Below are 21,505 nucleotides of genomic sequence, written 5' to 3'. Positions count from 1 at the left end.
GGCTGGAAAATGGGAGATTAGAATCCATCGGACTTGAGTCCTGGGACTGTGAATCCCCCGGACTATTTGGTCGGATTGGATATGTATCCTGTGTTTGTTTTTTCATGGGATTAGATGTCTGGATAGGACTATTTTCAGTGAATCCAACGTTTGGTTGGACGGACTGGATAGGATAAATGAACAAAAGACTATTTTACCCATTTTCAATTGTTTACTAAGTAATAGCAATATTAAACATATTTTTAATATTTTAATTATTTTTAGTAAACATTAAACATACTAATGGTTAAATTTTGTTTAAAGATATTTAAACATACTAATATTGATAAAAAATTGACTGGTACAGATTATTTTTATTTAAACAAATAAAAATTTATTGTTGAAATTAAACATACTAATGGTTAAATGTTTAAATTCTTATATAAACAATTAACATTGAAATTATTTTGATGTACAGATTATGTTTAAACAATTAACAATTAACAATTAAATAAATGTTGATGTACAGATTATGTTTAAACAATTAACAAATGTTGATGTAATTAACAATTAACAAATGTAGATGTAATCAAATGTTGACGTATTAAAACATAATTTAATAGATGTTAAATAAATATACATGTTGATGTACAGATGTTGAAATAATTTAATAAACATGTTGATGTACAAATGTTTAAATGTTTAAATAAAACATAATTTAAATAAATGAAATTATTTATTGTTGAAATTAAACATTTAATTGTTTAAATAAAACATCTATTAAAACATCTATTAAATTTAAATAATGAAATTAAATAAAACATAAACAAAATTTTAAAATAAAACATCAATAAAATATCTATAAAAAATTATTTTAAAAAATTAAATAAATAAAACATTAATAAAAAGTTAAATAAAATTATTTTATTTTTAAATTGAGACATTTAAATTTTATTAAATTTTATTAAATATAATACATAATTAAATAGTAGAGGGTCAAAATTGTCATTTTCGCATCTAATCCAAACAGTGATTAGTCCCCCCAAAACAAACCCACCCCCCCCAGGACAGGATAATCCCCCATATGGGGGACATGGAGTCCGGCCCGACATGGAGTCCGCCGGACTAAAAAAAATCAAACGACGGATAAGGAGGAAGGCCGGACATGGAGTCCAAATAGTGGATAGTCCCCCCCCCCTTATCCCCCCAATCAAACACACCCTAGGAGAGTTGGTCCTAAAGAAAGTACTCCCAGCTGCCAGGAAACCGGCTGATGGAAAATTGGTCCTAACTGAGGCGACCCCTATCAGGTTGATTCGATCGCGGGAGTAGGGACATATCGGCTCAAAAACATGTCTGGAGGGAGTCTGCCACGGCCTTGAAATTCAACGCACTTGCGTAAATTTTATCATCAAACCCGACTTGTGGGGAATGATACTAGTTTTGAATGGTTCACCATGTACATATTTCACTCTTGCAATGCAAAGTCTCCCATTTCCTTATTCCGCAACTCAGTTCATAAGTCTCCGGATTCGGAGCCCCATTGGTACATAACACCTTTGGGCCGATTAAGCCTCTGGATTCGGAGCCCCATTGGAACATGACACCTTTGGGCCGATTAAGCCTCCGGATTCGGAGCGCCCTTCGTGGATATCACGATCGGCCAAAGTAAGTCTCTGAATTCGAAGCCCCATTGGTATATGACACCTTTGGGCCGATTAAGCCTCTGAATTCGAAGCGCCCTTCGTAGATATCACGATTGGCCAAAGTAAGTCTCCGAATTCGGAGCCCCATTGGTACATGACACCTTTGGGCCGATTAAGCCTCCGGATTCGGAGCGCCCTTCGTGGATATCACGATTGGCCAAAGTAAGTCTCCGGATTCGGAGCCCCATAGGTGCATGACACATTTGGGCCGATTAAGCCTCTAGATTCGGAGCGCCCTTCGTGGATATCACGATTGGCCAAAATAAGTCTCCGGATTCAGAGCCCCATTGGTGCATGACACCTTTAGGCCGATTAAACCTCCAAATTCGAAGCCCCATTGGTGCATAACACCTTTGGGCCGATCAAGTCTCCGGATTCGGAGCCCCATCAGTGCATGACACTTTTGGGACGATTAAAACTCCGAATTCGGAGCCCCATCCGTGCAAGTCGCGCCTGGGCCGAATAAGACTCCGGATTCCAAGCGTCGTATCCATATGTTTGGGTCGAATTTGCGGCACTTTGCGGAATTGACGTTTCGATCGACTAAACCTCCGAATTTGGAGCAATTCGTGCAAAACCATTGAAGTCCTGGTTATGGTCATTTTATGAACAAGTATATGTTCACACTATCATAGTTAAAATGAAAAGATCATACTGTCATAGTTAAATCCACTCATGAATTAGTTGGTACAACAGCAAAAACATTGCGAAAAATATATGTTCTCATTACACCAATTGCGAATACATTACATTGGCCTCAAATACATTATTAAAAAATTTGATAAATAAATACAAAATGTATTTATTTTTACATAAGATTTTATTTGGGCCACCTTCATCGTCGCTCTTCTCTATCTCGTACGCCTCGAAAGGAAGATTGCAGCGATAATATAACGGTGAAGCCGACTCAACACCTGCTGCACGGAGGGCATCCGCGGCCTTAAGCGCCTCAATCCACCTGTGCCGAAATCCCCGATTCTCGCATCGGCAGACCTCCTCGGCGAGTGTTTCCCTGGTCTTTTCTATTCCGACCTTCCGGCCTTCGTGGAAGCCTTTTTCGTAAGCCCTTGTCTTGGCGGACTCAATCGCAAACATGCTAGCCGTATCTCGATCGGCAATCGCAAGACTTATTAGCCGTTGGATCACCCTTTCCTCCACGATCAGATTAAACTTTCCGGCCGACTGTTCCCCACCAGTCTTGACTTTTCTCAGCTCACGCTCGACTTTCTCCGCTCGAGCTTCTAGGCTTCGAATACGTTCGTCCCTCTGCTCTATCTCCTGCCGAGCAGCACAAAGGCGCATACCGATTTCGTAGGCGGTATATAGTCCCTTCACCGCCCCATGGATGCCCTCTCGGAACACTTCGAAGTCTCGTTGACCAACCATCGACTGCTGAACTTCTGGCGAAAAAATCTGTCGTGCAAATTCAACTGCCACGTTTGGATCTCGGATGATTGAATCCACCTCCGTCATCAGTTTGTTATCGACAAAAACTGCAAAGCTCAATGGGCATGGTGGCCCACTGGCTTCACTGCGCGGACGAGGGGAACTTCCCCGTTGGCGTTTCTCCCTTCTAGGTGACCTACTTCGTCGACAAGGAGAACGATGCCTCTCATGCTCAACAGATGCTCTAACTCCCGTTCGAGGAGGTTCGCCACCTCGATTCATTGAGTCCAGCTCCGCCAGTGTCCTGCTTCCCCTTTACTGTTGAAGAATAGTCTGCTAGACATTCACTCTTCGCTGCCCACATTCGATATACAGGGTCGAGTTTTATTTGGACATAACCCCCTCTAAATAATTTATGGGCACACCGCGTTCCCGAGGCGACCTCATTAATGCACGCACTCCATAAGCCGCCGGTTTTCGACTTTCTAGATTCACCCCAAACCGGGGGTAATTCCTTAACCTTAATATCTGGGCTGAGGCAAGGGCAAATTCCTTAATCCTAACGGCCAACGGCTCCCTACTCGAATCAGCTAAATCCGCCTTCAACCGAAAGGGTTGTACCTCATCCATTTCACGAACCGGACTCATTCGGCGGTCCAGTTCATATCTGAGGCAAGGGCAGATTCCTTAATCCTAACGGCCAACGGCTCCCTACTCGAATCGGCTAAATCCCTTGGCTTTCAACCGAAAGGATCGTGCCTCAGCCATTTCACGAACCGGACTCATTCGCCGGTCTAGTTCATATCTAAGGGAAGGGTAGATTCCTTAATCCTAACGGCCAACGGCTCCCTACTCGAATCGGCTAAATCCCTTGGCCTTCAGCCGAAAGGATCGTGCCTCAGCTATTTCACGAACCGGACTCATTCGGCGGTCTAGTTCATATCTGAGGCAAGGGCAGATTCCTTAATCCTAACGGCCAACGTCTCCCTACTCGAATCGGCTAAATCCCTTGGCCTTCAGCCGAAAGGATCGTGCCTCAGCCATTTCACAAACCAGACTCATTCGGTGGTCCAATTCATATCTGAGGCAAGGGCAGATTCCTTAATCCTAACGGCCAATGGCTCTCTACTCGAATCGGCTAAATCCCTTGGCCATAAGCCGAAAGGATCGTGCCTCAGCCATTTCACGAAGCCGAAAGGATCTCATGCCTTCACCATTCACACATAATGCAAGGCCTGGCACCAATTGGTTCAAATGCAAGGGCATGTTCTTAAACCTATTCGATAAATCCAAAGTCTGACTCATGAATATTTATCAATTCTTAAATTATCCATCTTTTTAATAGAACGATTGTCTAAAGAAAAGTAAGGAGCTACATTCAAGAATTGATAACGGCAATTAAGTACAGACATAATGCAAAGCAAGGGAAAATTTCATTGATAAACTGAATACAAATAAGGTATCACTTTATGCATGAAGATCACCCTGAGTAAAAATAAAATAAAATACATCGAAAATCCTTGGCAAAAACAACCAATATGTCGTCCTAATCAATCCTCGGGGTCCTCGGGGTCAGACTCCAGCGGCTCAATGTCCACTTGCTCGTATGAAATCAGCATAGCCAATGTCACATTTGCAGCAGCAAGGGCTTTGAGCCAGCCGTGCTTGAATCCCCGGTTCTCAAATTTGGGAACTTCTTCCACATAGTTTGCAAGGGCGGCACCTTGCCCGGCCTCGTACGTCTTAGAAGTCTCGGAGTCGGCTTTTTCTTTTGTCTTCTTCAATTCTTCCAATTCGGTCTCCAGCCGGGCAATCACCTCTTGGGCTGACTTGAGCGCTTCATCGCTCGCGTTTGCCCTCTGCTCGGCGACCAATCTCTGCTATTCAGCATTTTTCGCTCTTTCCATCTCGGCCTCCACCCTCGCACTCTCCATCGTCACCCTCACCGTTTCGAAATCGGCCCTACTCCTTTCTCTCTCAACCTCCGATCTTAAACAGCCAATTTCTTCGACAGTGTTATGTTGGCGCCGCCCTATCTCGACTATCCTTCCGACTGTTTGTAAAACAGAAAATTAAAACCAAGACAATATACGCAAAAACGCAAAAGACAAGATCAAGCTATATACCAGAAGAGCTATCTGAGCGGCTAATGCAATTGCCAACACGTTCGGCTCCGAGCAGAAAGCCGCCTTGTCAGCCGACAACAAGACCAACGAAGCCAGGCTCAACGCTACGGCTGGGTCTTTCATAGTTGATGCGTCAGAGGAGATCAGCATGTTTTTTATCTTCGGTTGAACCACAAAAGGAACAACCACATCCGACTCCTCTAAGCACGGCCGTTTTTTGACTGGGTTTTCTTCGGAGACATCCTCGAAATCGGCAGGACGCTTCTCCCTCCCCTTATCGGCCTCTGGAGTCAACCGTTCGACCGACCGCTCCGTCTCAACGGAAAAAGTTTGAGCCGTTTCAACCACGACAATCGGCACTGAGGATTCAGGAAGGGCTGGTTTGGAACTAATGGCCTCGGCTTTCTGACGGGTGGCCAAACGCTCAACGTTCTTTTTACGAGCCAGTTGGGAAAGAGATTCCTTCGCCATATTCTCGCGATAGGAGCCGGGAAGATCTTCCAAACCAGTAAAAATATCTCCAAAGGAAAATTCCCCCCGACCCGAAATGGACGGAGAGTTAGACTAGTTAAGACCGGCTGCCTCAAACGTTGAGTTTAGAGCCTCGTCAACCTCTTCGGCTTTCGCAGCGAACTCTCTCGTTGGTTCAGCAATCACCTCGACCGCCGGCTCTACGTCTTGCTCCAAATCAGAAGCTTCGAAACCAATTTGCCTAAGGTTTTTGAAGCGGGGGAAGACAAAGAGCCGTAATATGTTCGCCGAATGGGATCGAAATGTTGTCCGCGGTCGAGAACGTAATGCAAGTTGGCTCGTACCGCAAGAGTATATGGGCGGCTCTCCCTTGCTTCTGTACGTTTGGACGACCAAAAAACCTGAGTGCAGTCTTGATTTCCACAAGGACTGTGTCGTCGGCCGAGATCAGGATTTTCTTCAAATTGTTGCCTGCATAAACAAAGGATTAGACTTAGAGAAAAAGCCGAGTAAAAGAAGGATCAATAAACGCAAGGAGCTACACGGCAACCTGGTTCGCCACTTCATCTGGGTATAGGGTTTAAGCGATCTTCGCCTTCGCCAAATTCCCAGTTGCCTCGGACATGGACCATCACATCATCAACTCGCTTGCCAGAGCTGGCAAGCATGGTTACCAAGTGATGGTCAGTGTCCTTGGCCTTGAGAAAGTAGCGCCCATGCCGACCGGAGGATTTGGCTAAAGCATAGCAGTGCTGAATGGCAGGAATGCCAAGGTTGATCCTAAGGCGCTGGTTCAACTCTACGACTCCCATTATGATTCGAAAAAAATTCACATTGGGTTAGGAAGGAATCAGACCCCAATGGCGAAGGACGGCCCTAAGAAATGGGTGCAGAGGAAAATGGACTCCGCCCACCACAATGGATAGGAGAGGAAAGACGATTGTATTTTCATCATCCCTCTCCATATCAAGAGTATTGTCTGTCACGAGAGATAGATGGACATCATCAGGGATAGAGAAATGTCGTCGGAATCCAAAAATACGACCCTCAGAAAGGAGGTCTTTCAAATGCTTAGCCATTCTAGTAAGGACTCAAGGGTATGCTAAATCAAAAATAAACACGGAAAATAGGACTACAAGAAAAAGAGAAGAAAACTTACGCAAGACAAAGAAGACAAGGAGAGATGGGAAGAAGTTGCAGAAGACGCAAGACAGAGGAGGAATACCGGCTGGCAGTCCAGGAGGCTCAAATATTCAAAAAGCATGCATTCGAAGAGACCGGAGTTTCAAATCGTAATAAATGCAAGAAATGCACGAATGAGGCGGGAACGTATAATGATGAACAAAAAGCGTGTGCATTCTGACATTCACATTGGGATAGGCGAAGCAGCCTAATTTATGTTTCTTTTGACTTTTCAAATTCGAAACCAAACACGCCAATTAACTGCCGTTAATAAGGAGTTTGGGGGGCAATTGTGGGAGCTGAATAAATAGCGAAATCAGATAAGCGAAGTACACTTGGAGGCCTAGGAGACAGACATTATTCGGCCCCATCCTGCACGATCAGAAGGCCGAATACAATAAATAGGCCGAATAGCTATTGAATTATGGAGCCGAATAAATAAGAGGATAATGGGCGAAAAGTGGGCCAGGCCCCGAGGCCCAGGAAACGAGTATAAATAGAGGAACAACAATCGAAGAAAGGTATGTGAAAACTAGTGTGCTTAACTTAAAATACAAGTAATCCAGAGAGAATAGAGACTGACTTGTCCGTCGAAGTGCTAATTCCGACACCCCCGACCGGAGTGTTCATTTCTTTTCAGGTGTCTATTTGAGGATCATGAGCGTCTCCCAGGATCTGAAGAGTATTTCCAAACCACTTCCCCACAAGCATCAATAATGTTATTCCCAATGTTTATGGACTCCACGGCTGGGTTCCTGGTTTCATCGGTGATTACCTTGACACAGAACCCATGACTATCTCCTCAGGTACAAGTTCATTACTCCTTTTTCCATCTGCAGCACAAACTTGAAATCAAAACAGTATGCTCTTACACTAGATATTCACTCAGGGACCTTGAGCTCATGACCCCACCTATAGCATCAATCCGAAGAATGGTTTTCAACTAATTGTATATATATATTCCACTTGAAGAAATGTTTTCAATCACTCATGGCACCATATATTCTGCCAAACTGATTGTTCCGAGTTTCCCAGGATCACAAACACAACTTGGCAATTTGATAGATGCTCCTGTCAGAGAAGGTCCAACTGTATGGGACATTGGATTCCCGGATCGTACAGCTATTGATAGTTATGTTCCTGATGTGAATCCAATGTATGTCAATAAGTTATTTCTCAACAGCCCTGAGAAGTAAGCAAACTCTATCCTCTTTGTGTGATAAACAATAGCACTTGTTTTGTTCTTGTCCATTTAACCTATAGAAGCCATTCACATATATTTCAACTGTTCTAAATCATTTTACCACAATACAGATTCAGGCAATACGGTTTGTGTGACAGAGATACTGATATACACCCTGAATCTGATCAAGTTTTCACTATAGGCGTCAATGATCCAAAGAAAGATTGGTTCTTTGCTCATGTCGACAGGTTTCCATTCTCTTTCCTTCCCATAATCACATATAATATACTAGCATAAAACTCAAGCTAGACTTTTCATGAATATGTTCTTCATATTTGAAGTCCAATGAAGTGAAATCTACTGACAAGAAAAATTAAGTATTACAGGAGAGGACAAGGAAAGTATCTTCCATCAACATGGAAAATCAACTTTAATCTCAATTCAGTAACCAGTGGAAGCTACAAACTGAGATTAGCAATTGCATCAGCAACCCATTCTGATCTCACGGTTAGAGCATCACAAATATTGCACTGCCAATGAGTATGTTAATTAGCTAAAAAATTATTTAAGTAATCTCTAATAGTAGTTTGTTACAGGTTTATGTCAATTACATGGAGGTAGAACACCTAGTGTTTCAGGTGACGAACCTGGGGACAGATAACACAGTTTGTCGACATGGAATTCATGGACTTTACCGGCTTTTTAACATTGATGTTTCCTCATTGTTGCTGATTAAGGGAGACAATTCCATATTTGTCACCCAGACTAAGGCAGGAGATGCACTTTGCGGAATCCTCTATGATTATATAAGGCTTGAAGCCCCAGTGACTCCTAATCATCACATAACTAATGACTAGTTACTGCAATTTACAAACTTATCATTGCATGACAATACTTCTGTTGTAATCATTTGTACAAGCAATTTACCAAACTCCAATTCTTTTGGCAACATACTGCAAAATTCTAAATATAGTTTCTCCAGATATGATGAATCTTGTCGCTAATCGCAAACCAACCAGAATACAGTTCTAAAGATGCATTTTTTGAAAACTAATATGCACTTTGTTACAATCAAATTCTTGGTAACTTCGGCTACCCTGTCTAAACAGGTAGTTGACATTTTGAGGTATAGAAAAGAAGAATTTTTTGAAGGAAAATAAGCAAAATCTAGATAATAGATTTAGTTTGATGTGAGATCACATGACAAACAATCAAAAAATAATCCAGTTATGAATGAGATGTGTGGGTATCTATACTGCACTGCTATGTGGCGAGCCTTAGAAGCACCACGTCATCGCCACCTCAACATCATCTCCACGTTACAGTCCTCTAGAGGCACCACAATGTCCCATTACACCCCTTCCATGTCCCATGTCTTAATTGTATCCCATTACACATAGTATATTCAACATAATTTCACTACCTCATTCTATTCTATTCTCTTGTCCGCAGTCTATCCATCCTTATATTTTGTAATCTCCCATTGTCTCACTCTTTATGAGCTCCCTCCCTCTCTCTCTCTCTCTCTCTCTCTATATATATATATATATATATACATATACATATATACACACATTATATGTATATATTATATATCTACAAGCTTTTAGAATGACAACTCAAATCTTCAAATTGTGAGTATTAAAAATCCTTTGGCGTTTGGAATTTAATTTCTCAATTGGATTTCAAACCACCGTAATGTTGTGATTTGTATTTAATGCCAGAATTGAGAATAAACATGGTTGTTGATAATATACTAAAAATCATACAGAAGCAATCCCCAAAATATTGGACAAAAACAATTTCTAAGAAAATATTAGGGTTTCTAAAAAAAGTATGCCCGCTTAATCCCTCATGGTGTTCTATGGACCTATATTTTGCACAGGTTAACTTTCCATGCCTTGCAGAGGCAGAGACAGAGACAGACAAAGAGGATGATTTGATCACTTAACAATGGAAGCAACTCTATACCCATTAAAATAAGGAACATTGCAAAAACAACAGGTTGATAGGCTTAAAAATTTTCATGCAGTCGATTACTGGCGAGAATGTGTAGTAAATATTATTAGAGTAGAGCAAGATACTAAGAAGTTTAAAGACAGACTAATCTATTCCAATTTTTTAAAATTAATCAACTGGATGCCTAGCGTTATGTGGATAGGTCAAATATCTGTTAGCAGCTACAAAACAAATTCACCAATACAGGTGATTCCATACAACTCAAACATTCAGAAACCAGAAGTTCAATATATAATAAAATGGAAATGAAAAAAACCTGGAAACATATTAGATCTGGGGGATGCAGTTGAATAAGGTCACCCAGAGTATTCATCCTCTTATGCAGCCCTAAGTCCTCTCAGAACCAAACATCGTAACTTAAAATCTTCTTGTTCTCACGAGATAGTTTCATCTACACGTAGCAAAAGCTATTGTTTCCTTTGCCACATATTCAAGTTATCTTCAATTACGTGCAACTTGTAGATCCTAGTATTTGATAATCATAACATGCCTGAAACAGCAACAAGAAAATAGTAAATAAAGGTAACTGCTATAAATTTGAATATAAAATACTGCAATAAACTTTATAGATAACTCTAACTTTGTTCTATTCTTTAAATAGAAGCACCATTAGTCCAGGCACACTTCAAAAATTAGTCCATAAAAAGATTTTTTTTTTTTTTTTAAAAAAAGGAAAAAGAAAAAGCAGAGGCACATATTTTATTATCCAAAGAGCAAGTTTGCGGGCACACATTTTGACTTCAATGTTACTTTGCATATTGAAGTTCTCCTGCCCAGAATTTGATCCCATTAATGAAGTAAAGGACGCCAAAACACATATGTCCTCACTCTTAAATAGTTCAATTCCTGTCTGCAAAACAACACCCTAGCCATGAACTAAATCTATAGTATTAGATATCTTTGGTTTTGACTTTAGTCACTGATGTTGTGGAACAAAAGTTTATTATCCAAAGCTAAAGCAAAGAATAAACAACTGGACAATAAACAAACAGCTAGTCATTGGATTACTTGAACAAACTTGGCACCATTCAAAAATACAAGTACACAAGACCTTCAAACAACTAAACAAAATCATATGCAAAAATAAAAATGGACTAGAACAACAAAGATTAGAATAACAAGACAGCTTGCCCACTCCAAACCCTTCTATAACATGACAATGTCATGTAGTCTCAACTCTCAACCGAATTATACCATGAAACCCCCCACTCAAAACCCAAGAACAAGACATTCATTTCGACCATTGTCGTACTTTTAGAGGAAAACAATCTTACCACTGCCATGGTCAATGGTCCAAGGATGGTTATATAACAACAAACAAGAAATAAAAGAGAAAATTGTTGGCAGAAAATAGAATCAAGCCTCTGAAATTTCATTTCACTTGATAACTTCACAGAATTACACTCACACATATCATTCTCTCACAGAATCCATATCATTCTCTGACAGAATCTCCAATCTAAAAAAACAAAATGTAACACAAAATCTGCCCAAAAGGGTGATCTAGTCAGACAAGAAAGAGAAAACTCTATACAAAAACAGCATGCAAGGAATGAAGGAAATTTCAGTGAATTCCAGTTGCACTCTGGTCCTTCCCTACGTTTTTTTTATTTTATTTTTTTTTGTGGATCATATTTCCAAGTCTGCTTTTGCTAAGTTAAACGTAGTAGACCGAAGGAGAACCTTGGACTTCACTTCTCTAAAGAGTTAAAGTCTCTTGCATTAATGCGACCTTGTTTATTATCATCGGAGAGCATTCACAAAAGTCATCAAGGAATCAACATCCCTCTTCTCCGAGGGGTACTTAATGGGCCGAGAAGAGTGTTTGGGGAAGAAAATTATTGTGGGAAAGCTCCCTAATTGCAATTCTTGCTGTGCAAACGTCTTCTGCTCACCATCTGCATTGAATTTTCCCACCTTCACACCGGTCCCTGCCAGCTTCTCAGCCAATTCAACATATGAACCTTCCATGCCCTGCTCAAAATTTCAAAGAACAGGTTGTTAGAGTGATTCTCAAAGATATACATGGTTCAACTTAGCCTACGTCCACAGGAAAAAATACAAGAAGCAGTTGCCTCTCTCAAAACCATCTGTAACAAGAGTTCTCTCTATTCACCTAACCCTAATACCCAAAATAACACATAATATATACTAAGATAACAAGAACAAGGTCAGACCTAGTGGGTTGCAAACAGGTCATATGTACAAATCAGATAGAATATGAGACACATATAATATTACCAGATCATTTTTAATTAAAACATTGTTTACCTGGCAAAATTGGCACCAAGGGGCATATAGAACGACAAGCCAAGGCTCTCTCCGGTCCTCTAATTTCAACAAATTCTCTATTCCGGTCCTGCTCAAGTTCACAACACTCTGGTTATCAAATATGTCGGGAATTGTTGCTGTCCCGTTGGCCTGGCCAGCTCCATTTCCATTGCCATTGAGTTTTCCTACATTTTCCTCCTTAATGTTTCCTTTGTGGAGGCCACATTCCTTTGCTTTCGAGTCCTCCCACCACCACCTTCCTTCTCTCTCATGTTGCCCAGGTAGGACCGGCCTTGTGCATGGCTCACACCCAATTGATATGTACCCTTGTGAGTGCAATGAATTAACGGGCACATTCATGGCTCGAAGAAAGTTCCAAACATCATGGCCCTCGACATTTGCCATTGGGTTCCACTTCACCAAGCTACCAATCCCACCTTCCATTCCCTCAAAAGAACGGTCGACTTGGACTACGGGAATTTCAGATCTAGTGCCCGGGGATTGATCTTTCCTTTGCCCGGTGATCCAGGCACGTAACCCCTTTAGAGCCCTCCTCAAGGGTCTCACCTTCCTCACCCGACAACACTCTTGGTGTCCATCCTCGTAGAATGAGAACAATCCCTTGCTCCTTACTAAACCCTGAACTTCAACAGCATCGGGAAACATATACTCAATGCGAATGCCATACTGCTTCTCAACTGTGTCGAAGAATTTATATGTTTCTGGATTTAGCCTCCCAGTGTCAAGGCTGAATACTCTAAATGGTCGACCAGTTAAATGTGCATACTCAATCAAAGCAACATCTTCAGCACCACTGCAAAAGATGGAACATGGGATAAGAAAATTCAGCTCACAAAGGCTGTGGCATGACATTCAACAGCAACTGTTCATATAAGAATCCAAAAATATACAACGTTCAAATCTTGCTTGAAATCCGGTTTAGACTTTGATTGTCATGATCCAAGCTAAGTGTTCGATTTGGTTCAACCAACTTAAACTACCTGGTGAGCTCTTTGATTTTCTATGTGGAAAAATGAGATTCTAATACAAATGAAGTTTAGGTTACATACAATTTTGACAGCTTACATTGATTGATTTGATCTAGCATGGTGAATAGATATACTTATTTGAAATCCTTCCATAAAAGCTTCAATGTGTATACAAGGTTCTCAACGACATATATCTCTCCTGTCTCTATTCAATCTTCTAACTACAGATCCATCAATCTAGCATAGCACTATTAGCTAGCTACTCTTTCTATAGTTTTGTGAAGTTAAACCTCAAATTCCTTCATTTCAAATCAACTCATCCAAATAGAGCCTAAATTCCATATAGCAAAGAATTTAGAATAATGCTATACCAAAAAAAAAAAAAAAAACCTTATACAAAACGATGTGCCTAGATTACAATACTATCACTTCAAGAGAAAGAACCTATTAAAATGACTTTTAATTACAAAAATGGCATCCGTAAGAATAACTTGTTCCATAAATTTATACCTGAAAGCAATTGCAATGTCATTGCCGAATTTCTCAAGGGCTTTATCCATAATTTCAAGAGGTGAAGCATTTTCAAGCTCCTTAGCCAGTTGCTCATAGTCTTCCACCACTACTTCCTCTACCACCTCTGCAAATCCAACACAAAGGGACAAATCCGTCATTACACATCCCAAAATAATTTATCATAAATACATAACTATATGTATATATGAGATAATTCAATGTACAAGACTCGTGCTAAGTGTCAAATGTCCACATTGGACCAAATTGCCCTTGTCTAAGTGTACTTTTTAAAAACAATAAAATATATCATTATGAGATCAATCTAATTTTTAACAACAATGATTCATCCCACTAAAAATATCACCACTAATAGCACTAATGCATTTAAAAAGTAAAAAAAAAAAAAAAAAAAAACACAACTCCAAGACCAAAACATCACATCATTAATGGCGGGACCCACCACCACCTAATTAGTGGGAGCACTAATTAGTGCTCCCAAGCATTTTTCAATTTTTAAAAACAATAATGTATCAGATTGATCTAATTTTACGGAGTGCTAACAAAATGACTGATGCGTGAACTCACGAGCCTAAACATGACAGGTCGAATTTTATTATACACATTCCATACGATTGATCCTTGGTTACGCCATTTTCTTATTTAGTTATCATCAATTTTTTTCACATTATTTTGATTATGATTTTTTTTGTTTGGTTTATGTAATTATGCGGTGCAGTTATAAGGTACATATGAGAAAATAAGGAGAATACACAGACCAGGAGCAACCATGGTTGCAGCAAGAGGGACAATGGACTCATTCCGTTTGGGTTCAGCATTCAATGGCTTCACAGAACACTGTCTCCGAGAATAATTCAAGCCCGTCATCGGTCGACGATGAGGGCGATCCAACGGCTGAAAAGAACCCACCATTGGAGCTGCAAAATTGATCAAAAACATTAAAAAAATAAAATAAAATAAAATTCAGACTCTCAAACCTCAACATTCATGAACCCATTAATGCTATGAAATCAAACTATTCATGTATTCAAGCCCAAATAAAATTTTATTTAATTTTTTTTCACTCCATTTTTGTCTCTTGATCTTTTTCATTCACCAAACCTACCTAGATCCAAACATGGCAAAAACCCAATTTGAAGCCCAAAAGAAGTGATAATTTCAAAAGGGTAAATTCTAAAAATTCTACCTTTGGGTTGTTCATGGGAAGCACTGAATCGAGAAGAAATCGAACTGGAAGAAGAAACAGCCAAAGCCATTACAGATTTCTCAAGCTCTTTCTCTAGAAATTGCTTTGATTTTGGGTGTTTGATTGTGAAAAGTGTATTTGTGTGATGTGGGTATTTATAAAAGGATGAGAAAATGCAAAGAGAAAGCATGAAAATGGCCACAGGGGGGTGAGAAAGGGCGGCTCTTTCAGGTTCGTTGAACCTGGACGGTTTTCGGTTTCGGTACGTTTGAGTCCAAGCGAGATCTGATGTGCCGAGATATCATTGGCTGGACCTGGACGTGGACCTGGAGCTGAGGCTTTGTCGCTCATTGCTTTCGTCACGTGGCGAGCTGAGAAGGAAGAGAGAAAGAGGTGGTGGTGGTGGCAAAAACCTAATTCAAGTTCTTGGAATCTTCTTAGATCCACTTCGTTGTTTTTTTAGCGTAACGACCCTGTTTGGTATGGATTATTTTCAGTTTATTTCAGTTTTTAGTTTAAGTTTTGTTTGGAAATTTTCATTTTTAGTCAAAAAAATTATTAAATTAATCAAAAAGTTAACAACTTATACAAAAAAATTAAAGATTCTCTTTTCTCTCTATTTTTTGCACATCTTTTTGTAAAAAGTCAAAAAGTCATTCCAAACATACTAGTTTTTTTTAGCTCATATTTTAGCCAAATAGCTAAAAAAGTTACTAAATTAGCCTGTTCCCAAACGAGGCCTTAATTTAAGCTATTTTGATATATTTGATTCAGTTTAACAATACAGCTTGTAATTTTTTGTAAGTCAAAAATAAACTTATTCTTTGAGTGAGGAAGAAGAAGCTTAATTTATAAGTCAAAAATCAGCTTATGTTCACAGTTATAAGCTGTTAAGGTATAAGCTAATCACTTTCCCACAACTCTACTAAACGGGGCCAATGCTTTGAAAACACTTTCTTAACCAAGAGAAATTAGTGCCGGTTTGTGAAAAAATATCATAAATTATAATTTAACAGATTATAATTTATAATTTTAAATATAAATTGTTAATTTATTTGGTGTTGTTATGGAATTATAGATTTAAATAGTAGAATATTGTTTGGTTGATAAATTGTAAAATGATTTTTTGTTGTATAATTATTCTTTTTGTCTTTATATAATATAAAAATGATTATTTTATTATTTTTTCAGTTTTAATTTTTAAAAAATCATTTCATTAATAAAAATTAATAAACTGAGTATTACAAAAATTATTATTTTCATTAATAGTATCAATTAGTATAAAATTATTTCATTTTTTCATTATAAATTAATTAATGTCAATTAATGGCTTAACTAGCATCAATTAATATTAAAATTATTAATTAGTATCAATTAATATAAAATTTATTTCATTAATGTCTAAAATGCTTAATTATTATTTTGTTTAATTAAAAAAAAACTGAAAACCCAAGCTCTGGCAGGCACAGTGACGACGTGGTGGCACTAAGCACAATAGCGACATGACAACGGCATTGGTTCAGATCGCGATGGCAACGAGAGAGAGAAAGACAAAGAGAGAACAGAGCGACGAACCAACGATGGAGAGAGAGAGTTGGCTGTTGATAGTCACCGTCAAAGGCACAGCGGTGATGGGAGATGGGAGACGACAACGAATGGTTGATCATCACCGTCAATCATCATTAGGAATAGCAACGGGTCGGGCCGAGGCCTGGGATCACACTCTCCGTCCCTGATCCTCGATGGTAGAAATCCCCCCGTCCCCGGCCCTAATCCCCGACAGGGAACCTATCACAGTCCCCGCCCCCGCCTTCTAATGGGGATCGGGTTTCCCCGACCCCAAAAATTCCTCTGCAAAAAAAAAAAAAAAAAAAAAAAAAAAATCAGCTCCAAATTTGATATAGATAACTTCTCTTGATAGATTGAAACTTCAAATATTAGCACATACAAAGGAACTTCTCAATGATATAAGAGGGGTTTGGTTGTCCATAAATAGTTTTTATCTACAGCTGATTTAAAAAATAACAAGGTTTACATTTCATAACCAAGTTGGTTGGCAGCTTGTCTGTTTATTGATAACATTTTTTGATGCAACAAAGCTATTATTATCAAACAAGTGAAGTTTCTGCCCAAAAACAGAAACAAGTGAAGTTGTGTGCATACTAATTTCTCACCCTAATTTAACAGGCACAAATCTTCACATTGTAAAGCACCAAAAACAGATTTGCGATTTAACAACAGCGACAACAGATTTAACAACACCACAACACATTTAAAAAATAAAGAGAGAGAGAGAGAGTAGAAATGGCGAAAAAGAGAAAGACAGAGATGGATCTGTGATCTCCGACCACCGCAACTAGATCTTCAAATCTGAGATCGACTCTCGTCATTGAATGGCGGAGGCGGTGGTAGAATGGCGGAGGCGGTGGTAGAGCAGCGGGTGAGAGAGGAAGGGGAAAGGAGATGCGATCAACTATCGTCGTAGCAGAGGAAACCAACGTCGAATGAGGAGGATGAGGTGGCGCTCGTCGTCATCGAAGGGGGTGGAACTCGTCGGAGGAGGAGGATGAGAAGGAGGTGGCGGCGCCGATTCGGTGAGAGACGGTGAGAAAAAGAGAAAGAGAGAGAGCAGAGGGAAGATATGAAATGAAAAAAAAAAGATGAAATGAAAGAGAGAGAGGGAGAGGGAGAGGTAAAGGGAGAGGGAGAGGGAGAGGGAGAGAGAGAGAGAGAGATAGAGAGAGAGAAACAATTTATCAAAGTCAAAAAAGTATATATTATATATATATCATTTCGGGGACAAACGAGATGGGGCTGGGGCCAGGGTTTGGGCACTTATCACCGTTCCCAACCCGAAATTGATCGGGGATTAATTTTTGAATACCATCCCAGTCCCGTCGAGAGTATTTTTCGGGAAAAACCCGTTCAAATCGAGGTCGGGGGATCAGGCCCCCATCAAGACGGTTTTAAATTGCCATCCTTAATCGTCATGCAGTCGATCATGACTCTAGGGTTTCAGATCGCGATGGTTAGGGTTTTGCCCCTCAATTGAGATTGTAGACACGGAAGCTCGATCGCGAAGCTAGGATTTACAACGCGATGGTGGTGGTGAAGAGAGAGCGAAGAGAGAGCAAAGAGAGATAAGAGAGCTCTAGTTCGCAAGTGTGAGAGAGAGGGAGAGCTATGGTTCGTGAATGTGAGAGTGAGTGAGAGAGAGAGAATGGGAGGGAGAGTGGTGTTGAGAGCCAGAAATTGCCTCTCTCTCTCTCTCTCTCTAAAAATGAACAGTGATCTTTGTGGTTTATATAATGGCAATTTGGTAATACTTCAAATTAGTAAAGGGCATTTAAGTAATTATGCCCCTCAATTTTTAGCTTTTCGCTTAAGTTGAATCCGAAAGCACCCCTCCTACCACTCAGCAAAAATCACTTTTTTGGCTTAATTTAAACTACAAAAAGTGATTTTAAGCTCTACCAAACACACCAAAACAGCTCAAATAATCTAAAAACTAAGTTAAGCTAAAATTAAGCTCTACCAAACAGACACTACATACTAGTGAAATATTTCTAAAATAATTATTATTTCATAAAAAAAAATTATAACTTTCATTGTTAAAATTTTTCTCAATATTGTTATATACATTCATATAGGTACAAGATCTATATGTGAGTTACAATGGTAGTAGGTCATCGGAGTTGGGAGTTGGGATGAATGTGATTGCTGGGTGATGGGGTTCAAGATTGCAATGATGATGATCACAGGGTTTGGTGGTGCTTGTGAAATGGTGAAGATAACAACAAGGCTTGGGATGTGGCGGTGAATGACAGAGTGAGTTAACAAGCAATGACTAGTGATGATGGGGGTTGGTGATGTGTAATGATATATATTGGGAGATTAGATTTAAGATTGTCCAAAAAATAATTTACTTGAGGGCACAATAGTAATTAAAAAAATTAAGGTGTTTTTATTGGGTGCCTTTATTTACACACCACCTTTCATCTCGAGGCACGCCATTAATTAGTTTTTTATTTATTAATTTATTACAATTTTAACCTTAGATAAAATGACCACAAAGAACAAAGGATTATGATACACACCATTTGTATAATTACCATAAAGGACAATAATAAATATAATACACATCAAGAATCTCAAACGTTTCTCACGTATCTTGTCTCTCAAAGATCCAAAAATCCTAAAACAAAAACCCAAAACCCTTAAAAGAAACAACAAAAAATATTCATATTATTGAAGATTTTGATTAGATTGAATGATGGAGGCATCTAGCAATACTGGTTTGGAACAATGAAGCAAGGAAAATGCTATTTTTTCATGCTTTTTTTCATTGTCGTGTACTTACTGAGTGGTAAACCGTTTGTATTAGTTCGATTTTCCATAGTCGAATAGTATATTCATGTTCAACTATCCACAACCGTACAAATTGTATTTGTTCGATTTATTAGTGCCGAACAAACTCCAATGTTTTGGTTTGTAAGCGTCGAACACACAAAATCTGTTTGGCTACCAATAGTCAAACATATCTGCTTTGTTCGACTCTATACTGCCGAACACGTATAACTATTTTATTTTATTTTTTCCTTTTTCCAGAACTGTGCATCCACGAAATGCATTAATGTTGGATCTGAGTGCCTTGTTGACTACACAAGTCAGTTTATTACCAATGAGGTAGTCTCATGTCAAAAATTAGTATATATATATATATATATATATTTTCCTGCAAGTTTAATGACTTTGGTTATTTGACATGTAGGTTTTCAAGAGCAAAGAAGAATTGCTCAGTTGGGTACGGGATGTTAGAAGGAAAAATGGTTTTGTGCTTGTCATCAAGACATCGGACTATGGTGGTGGTCATAGGACACCAAGGATATATCTTGCCTGTGAGAGAAGTGGTCAATACAAAGTTCATAAGAAATTAAAAGGAGATGATTCAAACAAAAAAAATTGAGAAGATAACGGGTACAAAGAAATGCGGGTGTCCCTTTGAGTTAAGGGCTCGTAAGTTGATGGTTGATAATGATTGGATTGTAGATGTAGTATGTGGAATGCATAACCATGCTCCTGCTAAATATTTTGAAGGACATTCATTTGCAGGGAGATTATCTGAGGGAGAAACATCATTATTTGTGGATATGTCCAAAAACATGGTTAGACCAAAAGAAATTTTGGTTACCTTGAAACAAATGATGCTTTGAATGTAACCACTATGAAAACCATTTACAATGTACGTCATAGGAATAATGTTATTGAGAAAGCTGGGAGATCACAGATGCAACAGTTGTTGGGTGAATAAGAAAAGCATAATTACATTGAATAGCATAAGTGTCACAAAAACATGATGACTGTCACAGACTTGTTTTGGGCACATCCTGTCAGTTTAGATTTGCTCCGTTCATTTTCAAAGGTGTTGATCATGGACTGCACATATAAGACGAATCGATATTGTCTTCCTCTTCTTGAGATAGTTGGTGTGACATCCACTGATATGTCATTCTCCGTAGCCTTTGCATATCTCCAATTTGAGCGGATTGATATCTACGTTTGGGTGTTAACTCCATTGCGTAGTCTCTTGGATGACATTGCTATTCCTAAGGTGATTGTCACGAATAGGGAGCTTGTTTTGATGAATGCTATTGACAGGATATTTTCTACATCGATATTTATTATGCCGATGGCATATTAGTATTTACTAACGAAATGCAAGAAAATGTTTGAGAGTAAGGAGAAATGGGACAAGTTTATCTCTTCATGGAATTTCTTAGTACTGTCCTCAACTGAGCTTGAATACAATGAACGCCTTGCTATGCTACTTGCGGATTTTGATATATATCCTGAGGCAGTGCAATACGTGTCACAAAGTTGGTTAATTCCACATAAGGATAAGTTTGTTGCTGTATAGACAGATAGTTATATGCACTTCGGGAATGTTACAACGAACGGGTAATATATGTTTGTCTAACTCACACTATTAGTCATTATCATTTTGAGTATTTAAACTTAATTATGTTAATTGTTTCCATTGTACAAAGGTTGAAAGTGCACATACAAAACTTAAACAGCAACTTGGTTCTAACTAAGTTAATTTTGAGTGTTCTTGGACCAAGATCCATAGTTTGCTTGAATTGCAGCATGTTGATATTAAGGCATTGTTTGAGAAGAGTTTTATCATTGTATAACACCAGTTCAAACCATCCCATTTTAGAAAGCTCCGAGGCAATATCTCTATTACTGCATTAGATCATGTCATAGCGGAGAGTAAGCGAGCGGACACTACAAGAAATAACACATTTGGCGACTAATTTTGCCAACTAAACTAAATTTAGTCGCCAAAGGTATACACATTAGCTACTAAAAATTTGTTTGTCGCCAGTGGTAGACACATTAGCTACTAAAAAATATTTGGTCGCCAAAGGTACATGCATTAGCTACTAAAACTTTTTGGTCGGTAAAAGTCCACT

General features: G+C 39.1%; 2 protein-coding genes across 3 annotated transcripts in view; both read right to left on the bottom strand.

Moving 5' to 3' along the window:
• LOC114259073 (uncharacterized) overlaps positions 1-10,668 on the bottom strand; it is a 45,711-nt gene extending 35,043 nt beyond the window's left edge. For both annotated transcript variants that reach the window (XR_014340770.1, XM_082888256.1), the window contains exon 1: positions 10,309-10,668. The gene's annotated coding sequence lies outside the window, so the exon portion shown is untranslated. The remainder of the gene's footprint in view (positions 1-10,308) is intronic.
• A 724-nt stretch (positions 10,669-11,392) lies between these two features.
• LOC114259072 (5'-adenylylsulfate reductase 1, chloroplastic) lies at positions 11,393-15,436 on the bottom strand. Its single transcript, XM_028199071.2, has 5 exons — positions 15,030-15,436; positions 14,602-14,760; positions 13,823-13,949; positions 12,324-13,137; positions 11,393-12,026 (listed from the first exon to the last, which is right to left on the bottom strand). The coding sequence occupies exons 1-5, from the start codon at positions 15,217-15,219 to the stop codon at positions 11,796-11,798; spliced, it is 1,521 nt and encodes a 506-aa protein (XP_028054872.2). The 5' UTR covers positions 15,220-15,436; the 3' UTR covers positions 11,393-11,795.
• Positions 15,437-21,505: the final 6,069 nt, after the last annotated feature.

The sequence above is a fragment of the Camellia sinensis genome, chromosome 9 (genome assembly GCF_055761805.1).
Source record: "Camellia sinensis isolate YWXY chromosome 9, ASM5576180v1, whole genome shotgun sequence".
NCBI classification, from domain to species: domain Eukaryota; kingdom Viridiplantae; phylum Streptophyta; class Magnoliopsida; order Ericales; family Theaceae; genus Camellia; species Camellia sinensis.
This window is presented reverse-complemented; position numbering and strand designations above follow the sequence as displayed.